General features: G+C 40.6%; 2 protein-coding genes across 4 annotated transcripts; both read left to right on the forward strand.

Moving 5' to 3' along the window:
• The first annotated feature begins 5,471 nt into the window (after nt 1-5,471).
• On the forward strand, nt 5,472-13,751 carry LOC144007823 (CMP-N-acetylneuraminate-beta-galactosamide-alpha-2,3-sialyltransferase 1-like). Of its 3 annotated transcripts, XM_077507729.1 has the most exons (10): nt 7,712-7,730; nt 7,935-8,011; nt 8,101-8,168; nt 8,736-8,772; nt 9,941-10,165; nt 10,262-10,449; nt 11,330-11,509; nt 12,474-12,519; nt 12,590-12,709; nt 12,865-13,751. In XM_077507729.1, the coding sequence occupies exons 3-10, from the start codon at nt 8,152-8,154 to the stop codon at nt 13,042-13,044; spliced, it is 993 nt and encodes a 330-aa protein (XP_077363855.1). In that variant the 5' UTR covers nt 7,712-7,730; nt 7,935-8,011; nt 8,101-8,151; the 3' UTR covers nt 13,045-13,751. The 3 variants fall into 3 exon arrangements, with proteins under 3 accessions (XP_077363857.1, XP_077363856.1, XP_077363855.1); XM_077507731.1 differs by lacking the exons at nt 7,712-7,730; nt 7,935-8,011 and adding an exon at nt 5,472-5,668; XM_077507730.1 differs by lacking the exon at nt 7,935-8,011 and having other exon boundaries at nt 7,672-7,730.
• Nucleotides 13,752-17,702: 3,951 nt separating this feature from the next.
• Nucleotides 17,703-19,467, forward strand: LOC144007566 (uncharacterized). The gene is made up of 2 exons (XM_077507320.1): nt 17,703-19,219; nt 19,299-19,467. The coding sequence occupies exons 1-2, from the start codon at nt 17,900-17,902 to the stop codon at nt 19,356-19,358; spliced, it is 1,380 nt and encodes a 459-aa protein (XP_077363446.1). The 5' UTR covers nt 17,703-17,899; the 3' UTR covers nt 19,359-19,467.
• The last annotated feature ends 2,814 nt before the right edge of the window (nt 19,468-22,281 follow it).

Here is a 22,281-nt window from a genome sequence, read left to right on the forward strand (position 1 = left end):
CTGCCAGGTCTAGAAAAAATAAAAAATAGCTGTGAGATGACTCTGAAAGTTGGAATTGAAACGCTCAAACATGACCAGAAGGGGAAATTTCAGATTCCATCTGCGAAATCGAGCGACCTGTCGTTCTTATTTGATCCATAGGCGATAAAGATATATGAATCGGTGCAGATTTTATTTCTAGTTACAGTAAATGACTAGTTAAAGCACCCATAGAGAGTATTAAGAAAATGTCAATTTGTAGAACAAGATGTGGTATCGAGTTTTGCCCTTTGCTGTCTGAAGTGATGGAGTCATCTATGCAGATGACCCCATTCTGGCACCGCAAGCCGGCGGATCATGAATCATCTCTCACTGGGGACTTGGCTGCTGCGGAAGCTTGTAAAACGTCCAAAAAGACTGAGAAAAATCCGTTTCATCACAAGACTTTTCTCCAGAAGAGGCCCTTACTCACGGAAGAGGTGAAAAATACAATGGGGAGATGAAAATATTCAATTAAACACTTCACAGTCTGGAGGATTCCGCCTGGCGACAAGTCGCCATGAGGGCTATCATTTTGCAAAATGGATGGATGGTTATTACCTTAGGCGAGCGCTGAACATTTTGGGGAAAACAACGACAGCTGTTTTGTTCCAAGGTTGCGCCAGAATTAATCATCCATTAAAGGCAGGATAAACAAATCACACCGGGAAGCGCTTAATGAATAACTTGTGGAAAGTGGAGTCACTCTTTTAAAACACGATTTGATACAAAAAAAAAATAAAAAATGAAGGTAATAACTTGGCAGGGCAGTGATGTGTCATAATACATTCAAGTTATTAACCTGGTGATTAACATATTCATAGGGTCTTGGTCATTTGTGACTTGATTGTATGTGACAGACGATGCAACAAAATTAAGGTCAAAGCCAAAGTTGAAAAGGTTATTTCAGTAAGTTCATTTAATTTCCGATCAGCTATGACCTTCTGACGGCACATCGTGTATGCTCCTGTCATCGCCACAGCCCGAGGAGAAAGCGTCTACCTTCAGTCTCTCTTAATCGGATGCGACGTTGATGTTAAAGTGGCAGAATTCTCCGGGGTTGCACTCGGGCATGCGGCCCCCTTTCACCGCGCGCTGCTGTAATGTGCTAATGGGAGCTCGGCCTGCATCACGAGTGAGTGCGCATCGGGAGAGAAACGGTTACAAGTCGCTAACAAATGCAAGATTAGCTCCCACCGGGCTTCCTCTATGTCATGAAAGTTGTAAAAGGTAAACTTTTGACTGAGCTGGAGGTGCATTTATGGACTACCAACAAAACAGGATATCTCAAACGCAAAAATGAGTTTTAATTAACACATTCACTCCCAGCGATTTTCACTGAAGCAACCCCCTTTTCTCCCAGCTGTTATACTGTATTTTGACTGATTTTACAAGGCCCACAGAATATTGTGTTCTATTGCTATCAAAACATGGAACCTACAAAAAGAATCATTAGTCTTTTCTTTCATCAGGAAAAAAATATATATTTGTGTCTGTTTCCGTTTTATAGCAATTAGCATTAGAATGCAGATTTCAGGTTTCATTGATATTCACATCCAGGTGAAAACACTTATCAAAAAGAGCTTGTTGCAACATAGCCCTGGCTGATCCCATTCTGCTGCCACCTGCTGGCCATTTTTTGTAGTAACTACCATTGGTTTAAGCCACCTCTTCATGTCAGAAGCTGCACCAAAGCCTTCTCTCTTGCATAAAAAAAAATAAAATAAAAAATAAAAAAAAGACATTAAAAAACGTATAAATACGTTTTTGGGAGTGAATGAGTTAAATGTATTAAAGTAGCCTAGTTTGTCAATATTTTGGAAATTGTTCTTATGTTCATTGAGGTATTGAATAAAATCTTGACATTTTTCATATACGCTGAGCACTGTAACTCCACAAGTTAAGGTCAGTACAACTCCTAACCCACCAATTTGACAGCAAAACAATAACGTTGAAATTCCTTTTTGGGAAGAAACACTGCCACTCCAATTGCAAGTTTCTCAAAATAAACACCCACAACCGCAACACCCTCGCAAGGATGTAAGTGAAGAATCCCAAGCATGCTATACATGCATCTTGATGATAGGTAGGAAGTTTAAATGAGAAGACGCGCACGGCGGTAATTAAAAGTTTTTAAAAGCAGGACTTGCCGAAAGGCTTGCATATTTTAAGACCAGACTGCTGCGCTTTATTTTAGCATATTTTCAAAACGAGCATTAACTGAATCTCCTTGGATTTATCTGTGCAAAAGTCAGCAAATACTTTTGCTTTCAAAAACGAAGGGCTCATTTTTGAAAATTAATATGAAGAGGCTTATAGGGAGTAGGGACGTGTCAGTTAAATGAAGCAAATGTTCAATGAGAGATGAAATCACTGCAGGGACGCATGAATTAAACACCTACTTTAAAAGTTCTCCCTCTTGATAACTTGAAAGTTTCTTAATAAGGCAAAGGGGAGGAGGAGGAGGGAACAGCTTGTTTGGTAATTTCCCCCGTATTCATGTTTGTCATCACTTTGACTACGCACAAATGTATTAAACATTCGCGGGATGACTTCCTGTCCGCTGTTTAATTAAAACGCATGCACTTTGTATAGAAACGCCCACTGCCTTGCACAAGTTAAAAAGAACGTTTTAATTAACATCCTTAAATATCAAATATGTTTCCCTATTTATGTGTAAAGGCATCAATCACGTTGTCACCGAATGTGCTTTTTTTATTGGCACTATTTATCTTGTCATTTGCAAATGTCAAAGCTGTAAGGTCTTGTTTCTTGTTGCTGATGTGACAGCGATGACACAGTACAGTCAACAAAAACATGCCGTGAAACATCTGATATAGGGATGATGCACGAGCAATGTTTCAACCCCAAACTAATCTCTTCGAATAGAATGAGAGAACAATTGACTTGTAATAAACATTATAAAAATAATTATATATTAATAATATGATGATATAAATTACAGCAGCTATAAATTACAGGCTCAGTGAGCGTTAAGTTACCTCATGACCAACTACATACTCCTATTTAAGTAATTGTATTGAAAATATCAACGAGGTGTCCCACAGAGTTCCATCCTGAATACACTTATCTTCTTGCGGATTCTGCTCTCACTTTTGGATTTTTTCTGCCTTTTCTGCTATCAATTTTCTGCTATTTGTTGTTGTTAGTCAATTTTGTGGACAGTTTTTGGACATTTAATAGTTACATGTTGTCCTTTTTTTTTTTTTTTTTTTTTTTTTAATAAATTGTGTGACTTTTTTGAAGCGCCAAAGACATTTTATGGTAATTTTCTGCCTTTCTTCTTTTGTTTTAGGACATTTTCTGGTTACTTTTTGAAACTTTTCTATTCTGCATTTTTTTAACTGAATTCTCTGAAATTATATACATTTTATGGTAATTTTCTGCTTTTCCTCTTCCTTTTTGGACATTTTATGGTAAGTTTTAAAACCTTTTCCATCTACCTTTGTCTCTCTTTCTGACAACTTAAAATTTGGACCCTGATATAATTTGAATATTTAATTATTCATTTTATTAATTTAATTAAATATTCATTTTTTATCTAAATAATTAATTCATTGAAAAATATTACTTATTATATATATATATATATATATATATATATATATATATATATATATATATATATATATATATATATATATATATATATATATATATATATATACAGTATGAATATTGCTCAGACTTGCTTGTGCACTCTAAAAACCTGTCAGTTGTGTTCACTGACTTGCAGTATACTGAACTGTCCATCATCTTTCTTGCATTGCTGCATTCCTCCGTAAGTGGGCTATTAAAAATTCAAATTGAATATGGGAACAATTGACGAGGTGAAAGTGCAGCTCGACAATTATCGTCACAAACAGACGTCAGAGGGATTTGAGAGTAATTAGCCGGGACTTCCCTTGACCAAACACCATCCAAGTCCGTCAAGCGTGCCAGAGGACAAAAATGGTGAAGCGGCTGAACTGTAAAAGCAATCACTGGGTCCCGGCATAAGACTGGCGTTCTTCATTAGCATCTCGTTACTGCTCAACAGCTGAAACTACTGCTTAATTGGAGCTCATTTTTGAATTTATTCATGGGATGGTGATTACGGCCGAGAATGAAGGGGAACTGGCTCCGTTGTCGACTTACAGTATAGAAGCTGGACAAAATCTTTTGCAATACATTAGAAAGTTAACTTAATGGCCAAAAAAAAGAATTGCACAAGCAGTTATTTAAATGTATAGTAGCTATATACAACTTCACAATTAAGATATAATGTTAGTTATAAACTCTGGACAACAGTTTTCAGCAAAGTATGTTATTGTTAACTCATTTGCTCCCAAAAATGTATAAATGCGTTCTATTTTAAATGTTTTAAGTTCCCAAAGACGTATTTATATGTTTTTAATGTTTTTTTTTGTTTTTTTGTTTTTTATGCTAGATCATACAGAAGGCTGTGATGCAGCCTCTGAACTGAAGAGAACAATTTAAGCAATGGTAGTTATGACAAATACGGCCAGCAGGTGGCAGCAGAGTATAAGAGATCAACCAGGGCCATGTTGCAAATGGGCTGATTTCCCCATGGTTCTAAACAGATTTGTGAATAATGATGAAACTTAGCTATATTCTGATGCTAATTGCTGCAAAACGGAAAGAGATAGAAATATACTTTTTTTTCCTGATGAAAGAGGAGACGCTAATCTTTCTTTTTGTGGGTTCCATGTTTTTATAGCAATAGAACACAATATTCTGTGGGGCCTTGCAAAATCAGTCAATATACAGTAAAACAGCAGGGAGTCAAAATGGCTGGGAATGAATGAGTTAATATAGTTTCAAAGCGTATTATTATATGTGTATTATTAAAGTGTATTAGAAGACCATATCATGTGTAAGACTACTTATATCACTAATGTAGAACACAATTGTCAATAATTTTTTAAAACTAAAATATGAGTAAAAAATACATTTTTTTTTTTTTACAACAGTATTATTATATAGCTATAAATGTGGGCTCACTTATCATTACTGTTTTAAAATATTTATGTTAGCTGCTACTCTGTATAATTGACAGAAACAAGACTTAAGAGTAAAATGAAAGACATATTTTTCAAAGTGTAGTTACACAGCTAAACCACCAGAGTGCTTACCGAGTTCACTTGTGAACAATGAGTACTGTGGTGTGTTTATTCTGTTGACTCAGCATAATAATCATTTCTTGGACAGAACAGGTACTGCGCTGGCAAAAATTCGGATCAAATTATTCCCTAATAGTGCGGTCTATATTTGTACATATCTCAATTGCATCAAAGTGTTTGGCTCACTCACATTTGTGTCAAACAGGCCCGACGACATGCATTCATCACGTGCTCATTTTGACTAAACAAATATTTTGTCAACCTTCTCATGTGTCACAGCGATGCACTTAAGCAAGCTGCAAATGAACGCAAACGTTCGGCCAGTACGTCGTAAATCAGACAGGACTAATCGAGTTCTCCCACTTAAACGGATGAGTCTCTCTGCTGCTGCCAAACTCGCTGAAGCGAGTCATCACTCAGCAAGTTAAAGGATGTTGTGAACTCGTGCTAATACAACATAATGGAGTTCTTTAGACGGGCTTGTATAAACGGATGATGACTTCCTGGTAAGAAACGCGCAATTGCGTGATAAATGTTGAGTGGATGGATGTTCAAGTGCACACCACAGCCAGCCAGCGAATGAAATTGCATGTTAAACTAGAACATTAGTGGTCTTAGGAGGTAACCCTGAGGGATTCCTCACGATCATTAATCAATAACTATTTTTTAAATGTAAGTTTAAAATAAAAATAAGCAAGAAATGTGTTATATGTGCATAATACATGGATGAAATCATAGTTTTAATGGCTCAACACTGAATTATTCGAATCAGCCAAGCTTTCATGTTTTTAAATTAATCAAACTGGAGCTCTTTTGTGGAAAAATACGGCATTGCCACTCTAATATTTTGAAAATGTGTTACTGTTACTGTGGGAGTCATTAATTTATTAAATAAAATAACTCGTGTTGTCAAGCTCTCAATTTTTAAACAATTCTACAACAAGTGTCAAGCAAGTAAAACTGAAAGTAAAACTACCTATAGTTTGTCCATCTTCATGTCAGTGGCTAAGTTTGGCTGGAGGTTATACACCGTAACAGGAAGTAAATAAACCTGAGTTAACTGAGTTAATTTTTCAAAACGCTCTAAAGAATTTTAATTAATCTGCAGAGTTAACGTGTTTAATTTTGACAGCCCTAAAAGTAACAATTTTACTGTGTAGTCTATTAATAGGATTACCATTTGAGCCTCGAAATTGGAAATACAATATGAATGTAAAAGTTACTTTCTGTGAAAAGACTTTTCTGTCACTATATAAAGGTTCATCTTTTGCGGGCGCCGCCAAGCCGACTGACTGTTATCTACATTAAGTATATCTTCTACATTTGACGTCTTTTGTTTTTTTCTGAATGTTTTTAAAGTGATTTTGAACACCAAGCCACACCACATCTTCTTTGTGTATTTAAATTTCAACATGTGCTCAGAATTTAGTGAAAACCCAACAGGTGAAATCCTATCATCTGTATAATATAAGATATAAAGATATAAGATATAAATAAATACACCAGAATCTAACATTGCTGCTGCTGGCTGTTGGTGGTGTTGCGATTTCACGCATACATTTGCAAGGGACTAATATTTTTGTTTGCATTTAGTAAAAATGTCAGATCATTTTGGAGCTGGACTTTTTGCATGAATTGAATTCTCTCCTGGATAAATTCTGCAGGTTAGCAAGTAAAATATACAGACAGAGAAATTAAAAATCCTCAAGGACGACTACATGTGAAACATTTTTGAGTTTCCATCTGTTTGTTGAAAATATGGAATAGATTAAATGGGGAGCTTCAATGACGCCTAACCCATCAATCAGTTTCAAAATAAATATACTGATTTGGGGGAGTTCTTGAGAAGCGGAGGGGTGGAGTTTGCAATTAGCTGTTGCATGACTTTACATATTAATATTTTTTTCGATTTATAGGCTATAATTATTATATTTGTATTTTTGTTATAGGTGAGATAAGGTTACAATATTGCTAATTACAAATACTGTATGACTAAAAATATAATAACAAGGGTTTAAGGTGTATTTAGTAAAATGAGCGCTAGTAACTAATTTATTGATGTGTATATTGGAAATTAACCAAATATTATGGATAACTTAAATGTGGCATTGCGACAATGTGTATTGTAAATTGAAATATTGTGAGGATTAGATTTTATTTTATGTATAGACAGATGTGAATATTCCTAAATACAGTTGTTGAACTAATAAAATAAATATATGGGGGCAGGAATAGACAAGTTTATACTTCCTCCTTCTCATTTTTTCCCTCCTACCTTTGTTGTATTGATTATTTCTAACTATGTTTTTCCCTTCTTTCTTTCTTTTTTATTTTTATTTTTATTTTTTATTTTTTTTGATGATCTTAATTTTGCAGCCCCCCCAAAAAAGTTCCTGTGTTATACGGGACTTGAAATAAATAAATTATTATTATTATTTTGAAACGAAATGAAAACTAGCAAGCTCATGCCCATCCAATGATGAACAAAGAGGGCTGTGTTGCCGGTCAAACAGTAGTCACTGAGTCAACACCGACTACGAAGCTTGACCGTGTTGAAGTTGGAGATCGGTGAGTACGGACGTTGCGCTGCTGGATTTGACATCAATTTGTGGCATTCAATATTGAACTTAAATAATTAACTTTATTAACTTAATAAATATTCAACTTTGTGTGGCAGGAGAGCAAATAGAAACTCAATTCAATATTGTACAAAGATATTTGTACAATTTGCAGCCTCTCAAATTTTGTGCACCTCAAAGCTTGCTGTTTTAGATTGACAGATGATAAGCGACATCACAAGTGGTAGAACGTGTTTAAAGCCGTACCCAGCAAGTGACCGTGTTACACAGGTGATTCCAATTGCTGAACAGGAAGTCTGTTTTTTTTTTTATGGATTAAAACCAATAATGCGATTTTTGTTGTTGTTGTTCCACTTCAGATCATGCGCAGCCCCTCTCCTGGATGATATGTCAACAATCTCCACAGAACAATGAGCAATGACAACAGGTAACTTGAGAATTAACCGCACGCAAAAACAAACCAGATAAGCACCTGACGCTGCTTTGTTTTGGCTTCTACAGTAGAAAGTGCTGATATGGCCTGTCATGTCAAGAAGTGATATGCACAATTTGGTTGACTGAATTAGTTCAGCCTCTCCACTATTTGATGTGACCATTTTTATTATGCCAAAAGAATCATAGAAAGGATGAAGAAGGACTTAATTTGTTTACAGAGTGACGTGGTCAGACAAAATAGATTAATATTTTCAAGCTGATTCAACTCACATTTCAATTGGAATAAATTCTGGCACTCTTTTGACCAATAAAGGATGACTTTTACATGGCCCATCTACACGACAAAGTTGTCAGCACTGGTGGATAATCACTGAAAAATTTTGTTGCCCATTTAGATATTGTGGAATGTGGTTGCCCCCCTAGGTGGACACCCGGGGCAACGCCCCATTAGCCCCGCCTCTGTTCACCCCTGACTATTCTTTTTGTTCTTGCCACTCCTCATGACTTTCCGCCCAAATACCGGTATTCCCACTCACAGGTTTTTATTTCCTCTAAACAGTTACCTGCAGGACTTGGTGCACTTGTCTTCAGCCCGGGTAAGAAAACTTTTTATTATGTCTTATTTTTTTGCTATTTTTCCTTCATCGAATATTTGATTATGAAATTGGGTCATTCTTTTTAAATCACCCTGTACAATAACATATTGGAGCTGAGTGTTCTTAAAAAACGAGGTAGGGGATATATTCCTAAAATAAACTAGTATTTCTTATCGTAGGCCACTGCAAAATTATGCGCAATTCAAACATTAACACTGTGCTTGGATGTAGGAAAATAAAAGTCTACTTAAGTGATGATTACATCACAATCATAATCAAGTAAATGTTAAAAAAAACAACAACATCGGCACCAATACCTGGTAGTGATTCTCGCCCATCAATACTTACAAGTGTTTAAAAATAGCATTTTAATTACTAATTTGGTCTGGAACATGTCGGAGCATTACATATGCAAAAATGTTGAATTATAATAGAAATATAATAATTAGAAATGAATTTCGCAATTGACTAGTTGTCGAGTAATCAAATATCGTTGCACCGAATCTAACCGAATCAAATCGTAATACTACTGAATCCAACTGAACCGAATCGTTCCATTTGAAAATCGAACCGTCCTTGTATCGTATCGCAGCACATCGATCGAGATGCGTATCGAGATGCGTATTGAATCGTCTTGATTGGAGAGATTTACACCCCGATGAATATATGGATTTCATTAGCATTTTGTAATACAGTATCCATATTTTTTTTAAGTGAAGAAAAATGCTCAAAGCAAGTGAAACGTTCTTGCACAAAACTGCCAGGTAAGAAGAAATATCTTTGGCGGACCAAAGTTTGAGATATTAAATCGTGGTTAAATTATTTATGTATTTTTGCAAATCACCAGCACAAGTTGAACCGAGCCTCTCATTCAACGTCTGCTGGATGAGGCTCCAAATAACCAGATTATTTGCTTTAAAAAATAAAAAATAAAAAAGTTGTGTTCGTACTTCAAAATGTTTGGTTTGTTCTTGTTTACTGCAAAACTGATATTTATGTTTCTGAACAGCAATTTGTATACAAATGCCTGTTCTTAAAGCGCTTTATAAATAAAGTTGAGTTGAGACCCTAATGAGGATAAGCGCTGTAATCAGATGTAATACATTCTGAATTCTTAAAAATAGTCATTTTCTTGAACCACGACTTTCACTTGAAACTCTTCCCGCAGACTGAAACAAGAATCAAGATGAATTCCAAAGGCGTCTATGTGCTTGCCGTGCTGCTCATGGTCACCATCACGTGCGTGTATTTCAGCGATTCGCTGTCCAAATATATTCTGTACGCAAGTCGGGCAGAGGACGACCACTGGTTCGCGCAACGCTTCGACAAATCCGTCCAGCCGTTTTTAACCGAGAAAAACAACGTTTCGAAAGATGCTTTCGACTGGTGGAAGGCGAGTACGGCAAGTCTGTCATTGGACTTGGAAATCACACTCAATCGTCACTTTGGACGGCTCGACTCATCTAACCTGCTTGTGTTTATGTCTCAGCAATTGCAGCAGCTGGAAAAGCAGAGCTTCGATTATTACCAAAGGGTAGTGGGCAGCTTGTTGAAGACGTTTCCGGCCATCTCGAAGGGAGCGGAGCGCTGCAGGACGTGCGCAGTGGTGGGCAATTCTGCCAATTTGAAAGACTCTCATTATGGACAACTGATAGATAGCCATGACGTGGTGATAAGGTAAATCACATGCAAAAGCTATTCACTTCATTTCATACACCGAAATACCTGAGCTTGTACTCACCTCTCAAATCCTCTTTGTCCATTGAAATGAATGGAAATGTCATTAATCCATTCCAGCGTTCCCCCAGAATAACAAAAAAAAAATCATTGCAATGTTAATTTTAATGAGGAAAAATAGTACTCCATAATTCTTTAGTTTCTAATAATATTGAAAGGTATTTCATAATTAAAGACAACTGAAAATAACTAAGCAGTTTTTGTCACAATGCATCTAATAGGTCTGCCTTGGCCACCTTGGAGGAGTATAAGTCCCTCCTACAACTCACTGGAATTCAAAATAAAGCTTTATTGAGACGTCTCAGTTGCTCAAACTCATCAGTGCAGCACTAATAGTCACTCTTTGCTGAGGATAAAGAATATATGGCTAAGTAGTGTTGAAAAATGAAAAAATCATTTTGCAAGTGGGCACCCACTTTTTATCTGACACCTACAACCATTTCTTCATATGTCAAAGTCTGCTCTCTTAATAATTCTACTATATATTCTTATATTTGACAATGTAACAAATTATAAGTTAACAGTAACTGAGGTAGATTTAAAAATAAAAAACACTGTCTTTCGTATGAATTTCTGGTCATTTGCCTTTATTTTAATGCAAGCCTAATATGCAAACATTTATGAAAAATAAGTCTGATTTTTTTTTTTGTGGATATTAAAAAAAAACACTTGGGAAGAGGACCTTGAAAAAATATTTGCATATTAATTAAATCGTAATATTGAGGAAAAAATAGCAACAATTATTTTTCAAAATCTTTTCGCACAAAAAACAGTTTGTCAAATGTTCTTGTTACAATATTCTGATCATTGAATTACACAGAATGAACATGGGTCCCATCAAAGGCTACAAAGAAGACGTGGGAGCCAAAACGACACATCGCCTCATGTATCCAGAGAGTGCCACAGACTTGGACAACATGACTCACCTTGTGCTGACCCCTTTCAAGATCATGGACATGGTGTGGCTTCAAAAAGCCCTCACCACCGGTTTTCAGGGCAAGTGAGTCAAATTATTATCTGCTGTCATTGTTTGCCTTCATGGAACAAGGCCTAATACAAGAGATGCATCAGAAATTAGAAAATGTGGAGTAACTAAATTGGGATCACTTATTTTATTTTTATTTTTTTTTAATCCATAGAATAAATGATGTATGTTATAGATATGGGTAGGGGTGGGTACAGAGAATTTTGGCCTTCTTCCGCATCCGACAGAAAAGGCTGTAATAAGTGTATCTGATCTTTTTGGCATTCCCTGATGAGCTCAACTGAGAATGGTGGTTCCTGATAGTATTGTGAGCATTATTGATACAAGCACCTGGTGAAGGTTCGTTCAGAACTTTTCACTACTCACCTATTATTGGGTGACAAATTCAACAATTCCATTCGGGCCAGCCCCATTTTTTTCTGGTGTCCTTCCTGAAAGCAAAGCAACACACCTGCTTCAACAATTTTGATGTTGATGCTTATCTATCTATCTATCTATCTATCTATCTATCTATCTATCTATCTATCTATCTATCCATTTCGACTTGTGAGAAAAAAAAGAAAAGAAAAAGAAAACACAAGGGCTGTGTGGTGACAGTGACCTTAACTCACTTCCCCAGAAACAGTAAAAGTGAATAATTCTTCCCCCAAAAAGTAGTTCATTTTTTAGTGCACGCCGTGAGCTGCTAAAAAAATGTATGGCGGGCCACAAAGGGCCCCACGGCATGAATTTGGACACCTCAATGTACAGTATGATCTGTCTGTCTTATACTGCCCCCAGGTGGTTCAGGTGGGCAGCAGCACAACAACCTTTAAAAAAACAGTGGTTTAATTCTTTTTATAGCTTTAAAATATTTACTATTTTTTTCTCATTTACAAAAAAAATAAAAAATTCAATTCATTTCAGTATGTAGACAGGGAACAAATTGAACTGCGCCCTTTATATAAATTTCATGAACCCTTTGTGTAATTTCCACCAGGACATATGAACCTGTTAGGTCTACCATTCAGGCAAACAAGAATCTGGTGAGTATTGATTTTCAACGGTTTGATTTTCATATTTAACACGTTTAATCATAAAGATTTGTTTCAAAAGGTGAGGGTGCTTAATCCAGGCTTCATTGCGTATGTTCATCAAACGTGGCTGAGAAAACAACGTGGGTATCCCTCCGCAGGCATCTTGGCTGTCATTCTCGCCTTGCACATGTGTGAAGAGGTGCTTTCTAAATATTTAAACATCCATACATATGAATCATGCTATGATGGGAATCTGGTTCCTCAGTAGAATTTATGGTTCAAGCACAAAAATTAGTATGTATTTTTTCTTTTGTCAACCAGTTTGAAATTGGATCTAAATATTTGCCATTACAGGTCCATGTGTTTGGTTATGGAGCTGACAACAACGGAAACTGGAGTCACTATTGGGAAAAACTCAAGAATCCAAAACTCGGAACTGGATTACACTATGGAAATGAGGAGTATGATCTGATCCAAATGTTGGCTCAGCATAAAAAAATCAATTTTTTTAAAAAGCCTTTTCCAAAATCATAAAACAAAAAAAAACATTGCACAATAGTTGCCATTGTGGGAATACATTATTTTCAAATATTGTGGCTTTTCCTTCAAATGAGTGTTAATTTAGGCTTGACAAGTTTACATTTATAGTGCTTGCAAACAGAGGATCGAAATTAATCTCACATGAAAAAGGAGTTGTCTTTTCAGCTGTATGGTATGGTATTGTGGCCTAGTGGTTAGCACGTCCGCCTCTCAGTTCTGAGGGCTCCGGTTTGAGTCCTGGCTCCGGCATGTTCTCCCTGTGCCCGCGTGGGTCTACTCCGGTCTCCTCCCACATTGCAAAGACATGCATGGCAGGTTGATTGGTCGCTCCAGATTGTCCCTAGGTGTGCTTGTGAGCGTGGATGGTTGTTTGTCTCTGTGTGCCCTGCGATTGGCTGGCAACCAGTCCAGGGTGTCCCCCGCCTACTGCCCAAAGCCAGCTGAGATAGGCGCCAGCACCCCCCGCGACCCTTGTGAGGAATAAGCGGTCAAGAAAATGGATGGATGGTATTGTATTCATACAAAAATATTATTTTTTTTAAATGACACTATGCAACATTGCATCTTTTTATAAGCAGACAGAATCACTGGTGCCTTCATTTTCTTTATAAATCATTTTAAATACAAACGAAAGGCGGTTTATTTGTTGTGAAATTCCGTCTTCCCTGAAAGGACTGAATAAATATGTTTCCAATGCCAAATGCCAGTTTTCTTTGGGGGATTGACATTCAAAACAAACATGTCAAAACACATTGATAGCACAAATTTATTCAACAATTTTATTAATACAATCAGAAGACTCACAAAGTGTTAAATACAGAATCACAAACACAGTTAATACAATAAACAATGTCTCCCTGAAAGGCATGCTCAAGCAAATGTTTATTAAGTGCTTTAAAAAAAAAAAATGTCCACAGAAGAGGCAGCTCTTACCTCAAATGTAGTCAAATTAACTGTTTACACAGTAAAAATCCAAGGCCAAGTGTCTGTGCCACTAAAATAGTTCAAAACAAGGAATGCAAAATTAATTTAGATTTAGTACACAACATGCATATTTTAGCACCCCCACTACATAACTGCAAACTACAACCACAATAGCATATGCATAAAAAGGAGGCCAATATCATTTGTAAAAAGTGAAGTGTAAATGTATTATTGTACTGACGTGCCTCAAAGTGCGTGCCTGAGCGCTCAAAATAAACGTAGTGCTGCCATCTCGTGGTATCATATGGTAAGCGCAACTTACTACAACGGTCTCATCAAGTTCTCGCCAGGGTTCATTTTTAAAAGAAATATATTAGCTACAATTTAGAAGAAAAACTATGGATGCACTCAGAAATTAATCAAATAGTTTTGCACTTTTCAATTAGTTCTTAAGAGTTAAGTTGGTTTGAATTTGTGTGTGGTAAGACATTAAAAGTGAACTGAGAGATTTGCTTCTAAATAAAATATACGTTTGAAATCAATTGCTGAAAATATTAGTAGTTTTTCCAACATTACAACAAAAAAAGTCTCATAACAAAACTGAAAGGTCATTTTACTTGCTCTTGCCGGTTGTCCTGTGGCCTTAGTTCCAGGCCAGCGCACGTAAACACCCTTCTCTCAGCCACTTCTGCAGTTGATTCCAGCCGAGTGTAGGATGTTTACATGAGCTGAGCCCGGATTTGAGAAGCAAACTCGTCTTGGTCCATGGCGGCGGAGGCTGGAAGTAGCTGGCGACGGCAAACATCGGACTGAAAGCTCTGCTGGGAAGACAGCTTCCAGTCGGGGATGTTTACAGCCACTCCACTACCTGGGGACACTCAGCAGTTTCAGTTGGGGGGAATGCAAAGAACAAAAACCTTTAAAGCAGCAAGAAAAAAAACAAAAAAACAAAAGTCATAACGTTGCAATATTTTATGTTTGTGTTTTAAATGCTGCCCTCTTGTGGCCGTTTTACGATCAGATCTAGGAATTAGAATAGAATATTATCGTTAATATTAATATTTTATGTACATATATAAGTATTTCTTTAAAATATTGGTACTTCTACTCAAGAGTTTAGTACTGGTACTGCTCTCCATTTGGAAAAAAAAAAGTGGTATTGAAAATCCCTACTTATTATACACACATTTGTGTTTACGTCCTTATATACACATGGATGCATACACATTGCTTGCCAAATTAACCATTTTAGTTGTCCATTTCAACGACGCTCATTACATTTCACTTTAAAACCTAGACTTCGGTGGGGGCAAAAAAATTCTCTGACGTCACGGGCGTCATTGCAAGCGTTTCTCCGTCACCTTGGCAGCTGCGACTGCGTGACCTCTGCATGTTTACATGCGTCTTTGTCAAACGCAACAAAGCACTCTGTATTTTTCGACGTTGCCTGCTGTGACGTCATTGAACGTACACATCAGGGAAACGTTTGATGAAAGGCCAAAAAGCCACTGGTCAAAGGCTGCCTCAAAACAGCCCAAAAAGATCACTCAAACGCACGCGCACTCGCCATTTTAAAGCGTCAATGCGTCGAAATACTTCCCTTGTAGCGGGCGAGCGGGCGAAAGTAACTTTATTGCGCCAAACGGTCGCTTAAAGCCACTAAATCAAAGTGTTAGCATGTGCTAGGCTAATGGCTAGCTGCAGTTAGCTTCTCCGTGACCCTAACCTTCTGCTGCATGACGTCTCCTTACCGGGCAGAGTAAAAAGCCTCGTTCCGCCAAATCGTCGTCCATCAGAGGCCGGTGTTCTTTTTAAAAGTCATTCGGGATACGTCACGTCCACTTCGGGGCAACCTGTTGTTTATCACCCCTCCCTCCACCACTACATACACACACACACAGGCACACAGTCCCATCTTCCATTCACATGCCTTTATTTTGACCTTATAGTTACTCGACACCAACATTGACGTCATTGTCATGGCAACGTAATCCCGCCCACCGCCGCGATGATTGGATTAGACAAATTTGCGTTTGTTTTTACACCTTTATTTAACTCAAATGAAATTTGAACATAAATATCATATTACAAAAATAAACCTGTAATATTTATGCAGACTTTTTAATTTGACGTGTTGTAAAAAAGAAAAACTACAGTATACAAAATATGGACATATGAAATTAACATGTAAAAGAAACAGTATACAAAGCTACTTTTTTACTTCAAAAAATAAAAATCTAAGAACAACGTGATGTTCTTTTAACGTTTTTGGGTCAAGTAGCGGAAACAAAAAGATTGTTTTTTTTCTCATCGTAACAAAACTTAAAAACAAATTCGTGCAACAATACTACAATATACTACATTTTAATTGGGAAAAATCAAAATCAAAAGTGTTACCTGTTAACAAATTAGTTTAAAAAAAATGCTATTTTTATACTTAAGCAAATGTCGATCGGAAGATTAGGGTTTTTTTTGCTAAAACTACATAAACGTAAAATTATAAAACTTAAAACTCATACCAAGTATTACCTTTAATTAACATCCAGAAATGTTCTAAATGGGAATATGCAATTCTTGTTGAGTTAAATTAGAACAGTTGATTCAAATAATATAATTGACTTATTCGGTCAGTGGTGGTTCCATTTGCTCTAGTGCAACTGCTACTTTTCATAGTGCTAATTTGTTTATTTGTTTATTTATTTATTTATTTATTTATTTATTTGTTTTACACATAATACATGTTCATAAAATATACATTACTCAGGCTCCGGCAACGTTATTAATCTGAAAAGGCCACATTCCATGCATCCATCCATTTTCTTGACCGCTTATTCCTCACAAGGGTCGCGGGGAAAAGGCCACATTATGTTTTAGAATTGATTCTGCACATTAATTTTGTCGTCTCTGTGCCAAATAAGTCAAACGTCAGTCAATACATGGAAGCAATTATGTAGCAAGTGAGCCATTCGGAGTTGGATACACATTATTTGTCCAAAAACGTACCCTGTTCGATACAGGAAAGTAAAATCAAGTCCAATGTGGAATGCCACTCAGCCGATGCCCATTATTTTTCATTAACATCACTTTGACATTGTCACCTGAGTCCAAAAAGAACCCAACACACCCCCAGCCACCCTTATGGTTTTAAGGCTTGTGTGTTATATGATGGCCATCATTTCTGACATATTTAATCATTTATGCATCCATTACTTTAATTCGGGACTTAATTAGAACACCTTGTTTTCCGTTTGGACAGGTTTGACCTCCTTATTACCTATTAGTTACCTGAGGGGACTTGACTTGAGATTGTGCTTGCCACTAGCAAGAAATGTGGAGCTTGCTGCCTTGCCCAAGGACATACTGATTGACAAATGGGCTGTTTAAAGGCAGAGGCTACACTTCATTAAAAAAGGTAAATAGGCATAACCTCAGTTGAACGGTTTGTAAGCTGTGCATAAATTCTCCACAAGGGGGCAGACTGGAGCTGATCTATGTTCGACTGCATGGCATCCAGTTATTATATTATAGTCAGTAATGTACGTGCTTTATAACTCTTCAATAATCATGTAAATGTAAGGAAAGATTAACAAAGGCATCAAATGATCCGGGGGAGCAGAACATGAGCTCTGTAGCACCGCTTTCTCTCAAGATTTCTTAATATTTCATGTGACATATCTTCACTCGTACTTATGAAAAGCCCTGTCACGCCGCCACCGGTGTGACGGCCATGCTTTTATTTTGGTATCCATGTTTCCTGTCTTATCCTGAAAATCTAACTCTCCTCTCACCCCAGGTCACTTGCCCTTCCTGCCGCTCACTCATTACCGGTCCCCGCCCATGATTATCACCACCTGCCACCAATCAACCCACACAATAAAAGCCACCTGCATTCTCCCCTCCGTTGCCGAAGTGTCACCGTCAGTGCATGGAAGCGTCCACAGTCCTCATGTCCTTGTTCCTGTTGCCTAGCGTTGTTGCTTTGTTTTTGTGCCTTTTCCTCCCTTTTGGAGCGCCTTTAGTTACCCCTTTTGCCTTGTGCCCTTTTTCCTCCCTAGCGGAGCGCTTTCTGTTGTCCCCAGTACCCTTTGCCTGTTTTTTCCTCCCTAGTGGAGCGCCTTTTGTTCTCCATTTTTTCCCCTCCCTGTTCTCCTCTCAGTTTGAGAGGAGACCACTGTTGGCCGGAAATAAACCTGCTGCCTTGGTGGCCTACCTTACGCCTGCGTCTGAGTCCTACCTGACCCCGCCTTGTCAGTACACTTCGGCCAGCATGGACCCAGCAGGCAGGATCGAGGCCGCACTGCAGAGCCAGGAGGCCCGGCTCAACACCCAGGGCCAGATCCAACAGACCATGCTGTCCCGGATGGAGGAAATGACCAGCCAGGTCCACGAGCTGGTAAGCCTTTCACGGCGTCGAGCGCCAGCTTCCACCGGACAAATTCCTCCCCCTGAGTTCTCTGTACCGACCACGCCTTTCACCGGGGTAGGATTGAGACTGGCCTCCCCGGAACGATACTCCGGTGAACCCGGACGTTGTCAGACTTTTCTCACAGAATGCGACATACATTTTGAACAGTTACCACAGGCATTTCCCACAGCCCGATCCCGAGTGGCCTTCATGGTATCTCACCTGACGGGTCGGGCCAAAACCTGGGCGACCGCGGAATGGGCCAGGGGTTCCTCGGTCTGCCAAAGCGTACAGGACTTTCAAATCGCTTTGCGCCGAGTTTTTGATCCAGAAAACCATGACCGAGAGAAGGCACGAGCACTGAGTCGACTGCAGCAAGGCAAGGAATCTGTCAGCGACTATGCAATTCGTTTTCGAACGTTGGCAACGGACAGTGGCTGGAATGCCATCGCACTCCACGACCATTTTTTGAAAGGACTCTCACCAGCTATTCAAGAGCTTCTGGTTCCCGTCGATCTCCCCGCGGACTTGGACGCCTTGATTTCCCTCGCTATCCGGACCGATCATCGTCGCCAGGAGCTGGCCAAGATCGGCGGACCGCGAAGGAGGGAGGAACCCACCCCCTGGACGCGGACACCGGAGGCCGGAAGGCCGCGATTCATCGCTCCTTCCCGACCGGAACCGGGAGAGGTGGACCTCGCTAGCGACGAACCCATGCAACTGGGAAGGGCTCGGCTTTCGCCGGAGGAGAGGCAGCGCCGACGCCGAGAGGGCCGCTGCTACTATTGTGGAGGTCTTGGACACTTGGTGGAATCCTGCTCCACAAAGGGCCACTCCCCGGTGAGTCCTCCGGCACCCCGACCCGCCAAGAGTCACAGACTTACGCAAATCCAGATAACCCACCACAATGTCTCCCTAGATCTGCCAGCCCTCATCGACTCCGGATCAGACGAAAGTCTCATGGACTGGGAGCTCGTAAAGCATATACGAGCCGCCACCGAACCCCTTTCTTTGACCATCCAGGCTCGAGCGCTGAATGGCAAGGAGCTCTTCCAAATCACCCACATCACTGAACCTCTGGAAGTCCGAATCGGACCTCACGTCGAGACTCTCCGTTTCCATGTTTTCCACGCCGCTTCCCCCACTTTGGTTCTGGGACACCCTTGGCTGTGCCTACATGGTCCCAGAATCGACTGGAACACTGGAGTTGTGCTGGAGTGGGGAAAAGACTGCAGCTCTCACAGGTTGGAACAACCCGCACCCCGAAACTCCACAGCCCAGGTTCACCAGGTGACTCTCGTCCCACCGGCTCAAGAAGAGTACCCGAACTTGCACACTGTTCCCTCCTGCTACCACCCTCTGCGGGAGGTCTTCAGCAAGACCAAAGCCATGACTCTCCCTCCACACCGCCCATATGATTGCCCGATCGATCTGATTCCCGGCTCAACCATTCCCAAGGGGAGACTGTACTCGGTCTCTGGACCCGAACGCCAAGCCATGAACAGTTACATTGACGAATCCTTGAAAGCCGGCCTCATCCGACCGTCTTCCTCGCCTGCAGGAGCAGGCTTCTTCTTTGTGAGCAAGAAGGATGGATCCCTACGCCCATGCATTGACTACAGCCCCTTGAATGACATCACGGTCAAGAACCGGTACCCATTGCCATTGATGTCCTCTGTGTTTGACCAGTTGCAACAAGCTAGAATCTTCACAAAGCTCGATCTCCGCAACGCCTATCACCTCATCCGGATCCGCGAGGGAGATGAATGGAAGACTGGTTTTAACACGCCCCGGGGACATTACGAGTACCTCGTCATGCCTTTCGGACTCACCAATGCCCCAGCAGTTTTTCAGGCCATGATTAATGAGGTACTAAAGGACTTTATTGATCACTTCGTATACGTTTACTTGGACGACATACTAATATACTCTCCTGACCTAACGAGCCATCGAGACCATGTAAGCCGAGTTCTGCAGCGCCTCCTGGATCATCAATTGTACGTGAAAGCGGAAAAAAGCCTGTTTCACGTCAACACTATCTCCTTCCTGGGATTCGTCGTGTCACCGGGAAAAGTAGAGATGGAGGCAGACAAGGTCAGCGCCGTGCGAGATTGGCCCACGCCGGATTCACGGAAAAGGTCCAGCAATTCCTCGGATTCGCCAATTTTTACCGTCGATTCATTAGAAACTTCAGCACCATTGCCGCTCCCCTACACGCCTTGACCTCCCCACAAGTTCGTTTCTTTTGGACCCCGGAAGCCGAAAAGGCATTCAAAGACTTGAAACTTCGCTTCACCAACGCCCCAATCCTCAAAGTTCCTGACCCCAAACGCCAGTTCGTGGTCGAGGTGGACGCCTCGAGCATAGGGATTGGGGCAGTATTGTCCCAGCGCTGCCAGGAGGACGGAAAAACACATCCCTGCGCATTCCTCTCACGGAAACTATCCAAGGCAGAACGCAATTACTCGGTAGGAGATCGGGAGCTTCTCGCGGTAAAAGTAGCTCTTGAAGAGTGGAGACACTGGTTGGAGGGCGCCGAACTTCCTTTCGTGATCTGGACCGACCACCGAAACCTAGAATACTTACGTCAAGCTAAAAGACTCAACCCTCGACAGGCCAGATGGTCTCTGTTTTTTAACCGCTTCGTATTCTCTCTTACGTACAGACCAGGCAGCAAAAACGTTAAGGCTGACGCCTTGTCAAGAGTTCACGAGTCCGAGCCATTGGAAGCCGAGCCTGAGACCATTCTGCCCCGGGACTGCATAGTCGGGGCCATGAGATGGCAAATCGAGGACGATGTCAAAGAGGCGCTGCGTAACATCACTCCCCCCACGTCATGTCCACCACGTCGACTCTTCGTGCCGGAAGAGCTAAGGTCCCAGGTAATACACTGGGCTCACACATCACGGCTATTTTGTCATCCTGGTGTCCGCAGGACCATGTATGCTGTTGCCCGGAGATTCTGGTGGCCGGCAATGGAGACCACGATAAAGGAATACGTCACTGCCTGTCCGACTTGTGCCCGCAATAAAACTTCAAATCAGTCTCGGATGGGCCTTCTCCAACCGTTACCGATCCCATCCAGACCATGGGCAGAAATATCAATGGACTTTGTGACTGGACTGCCCCCATCCCATGGTAAAACCACAATCCTCACAGTTGTTGACAGATTCTCCAAGATGGTTCGCTTCATTCCACTATCCAAGCTCCCATCCACCAAAACTACCGCAGACATCATGATCCACCACATATTCCGGTTTTATGGATTCCCGCTACACATCGTCTCCGACCGTGGACCACAGTTCATCTCCCGTTTCTGGACGCAATTCTGCAAAGCCCTAGGAGCCAAGGCCAACCTGACGTCAGGTTACCACCCGGAGGCCAATGGACAGGCGGAAAGATTAAACCAGCAACTCGAAACGGGCCTCCGATGCCTCGTCTCCCAGAACCCGACTACCTGGAGCACTTACCTGGTTTGGGTTGAGCTCGCACATAACTCTTTACCCACTTCTGCCACAGGTCTCACCCCGTTCAAGTGTGTCCATGGCTACGATCCCCCATTCTTCGCCGAACTGGAAGAGGAGGTAACGGTCCCCTCGGTCAAAGCCATGATCCGTCGGTGCCACAAGGTCTGGTCGGCGGCCCGGACGGCGCTTCAACGCCAGGGAGACCGGGTGAAGAGGGCCGCCGACCGGAAAAGGAGACCGGCACCTGAATACCGCCCAGGCCAGCGAGTTTGGCTATCAGCAAAACACCTCAGACTCAAGGTACCATGTCCGAAGCTGGCCCCGCGATTTGTGGGGCCTTTCCCAGTAACCAAGTCCATAGGGCCTGCCGCCGTTCGACTCAGTCTGCCACGATCCCTCAGAGTCCATCCTACATTCCACGTCAGCCAAGTCAAG

The sequence above is a fragment of the Festucalex cinctus genome, chromosome 19 (assembly GCF_051991245.1).
Source record: "Festucalex cinctus isolate MCC-2025b chromosome 19, RoL_Fcin_1.0, whole genome shotgun sequence".
Lineage (NCBI taxonomy): Eukaryota > Metazoa > Chordata > Actinopteri > Syngnathiformes > Syngnathidae > Festucalex > Festucalex cinctus.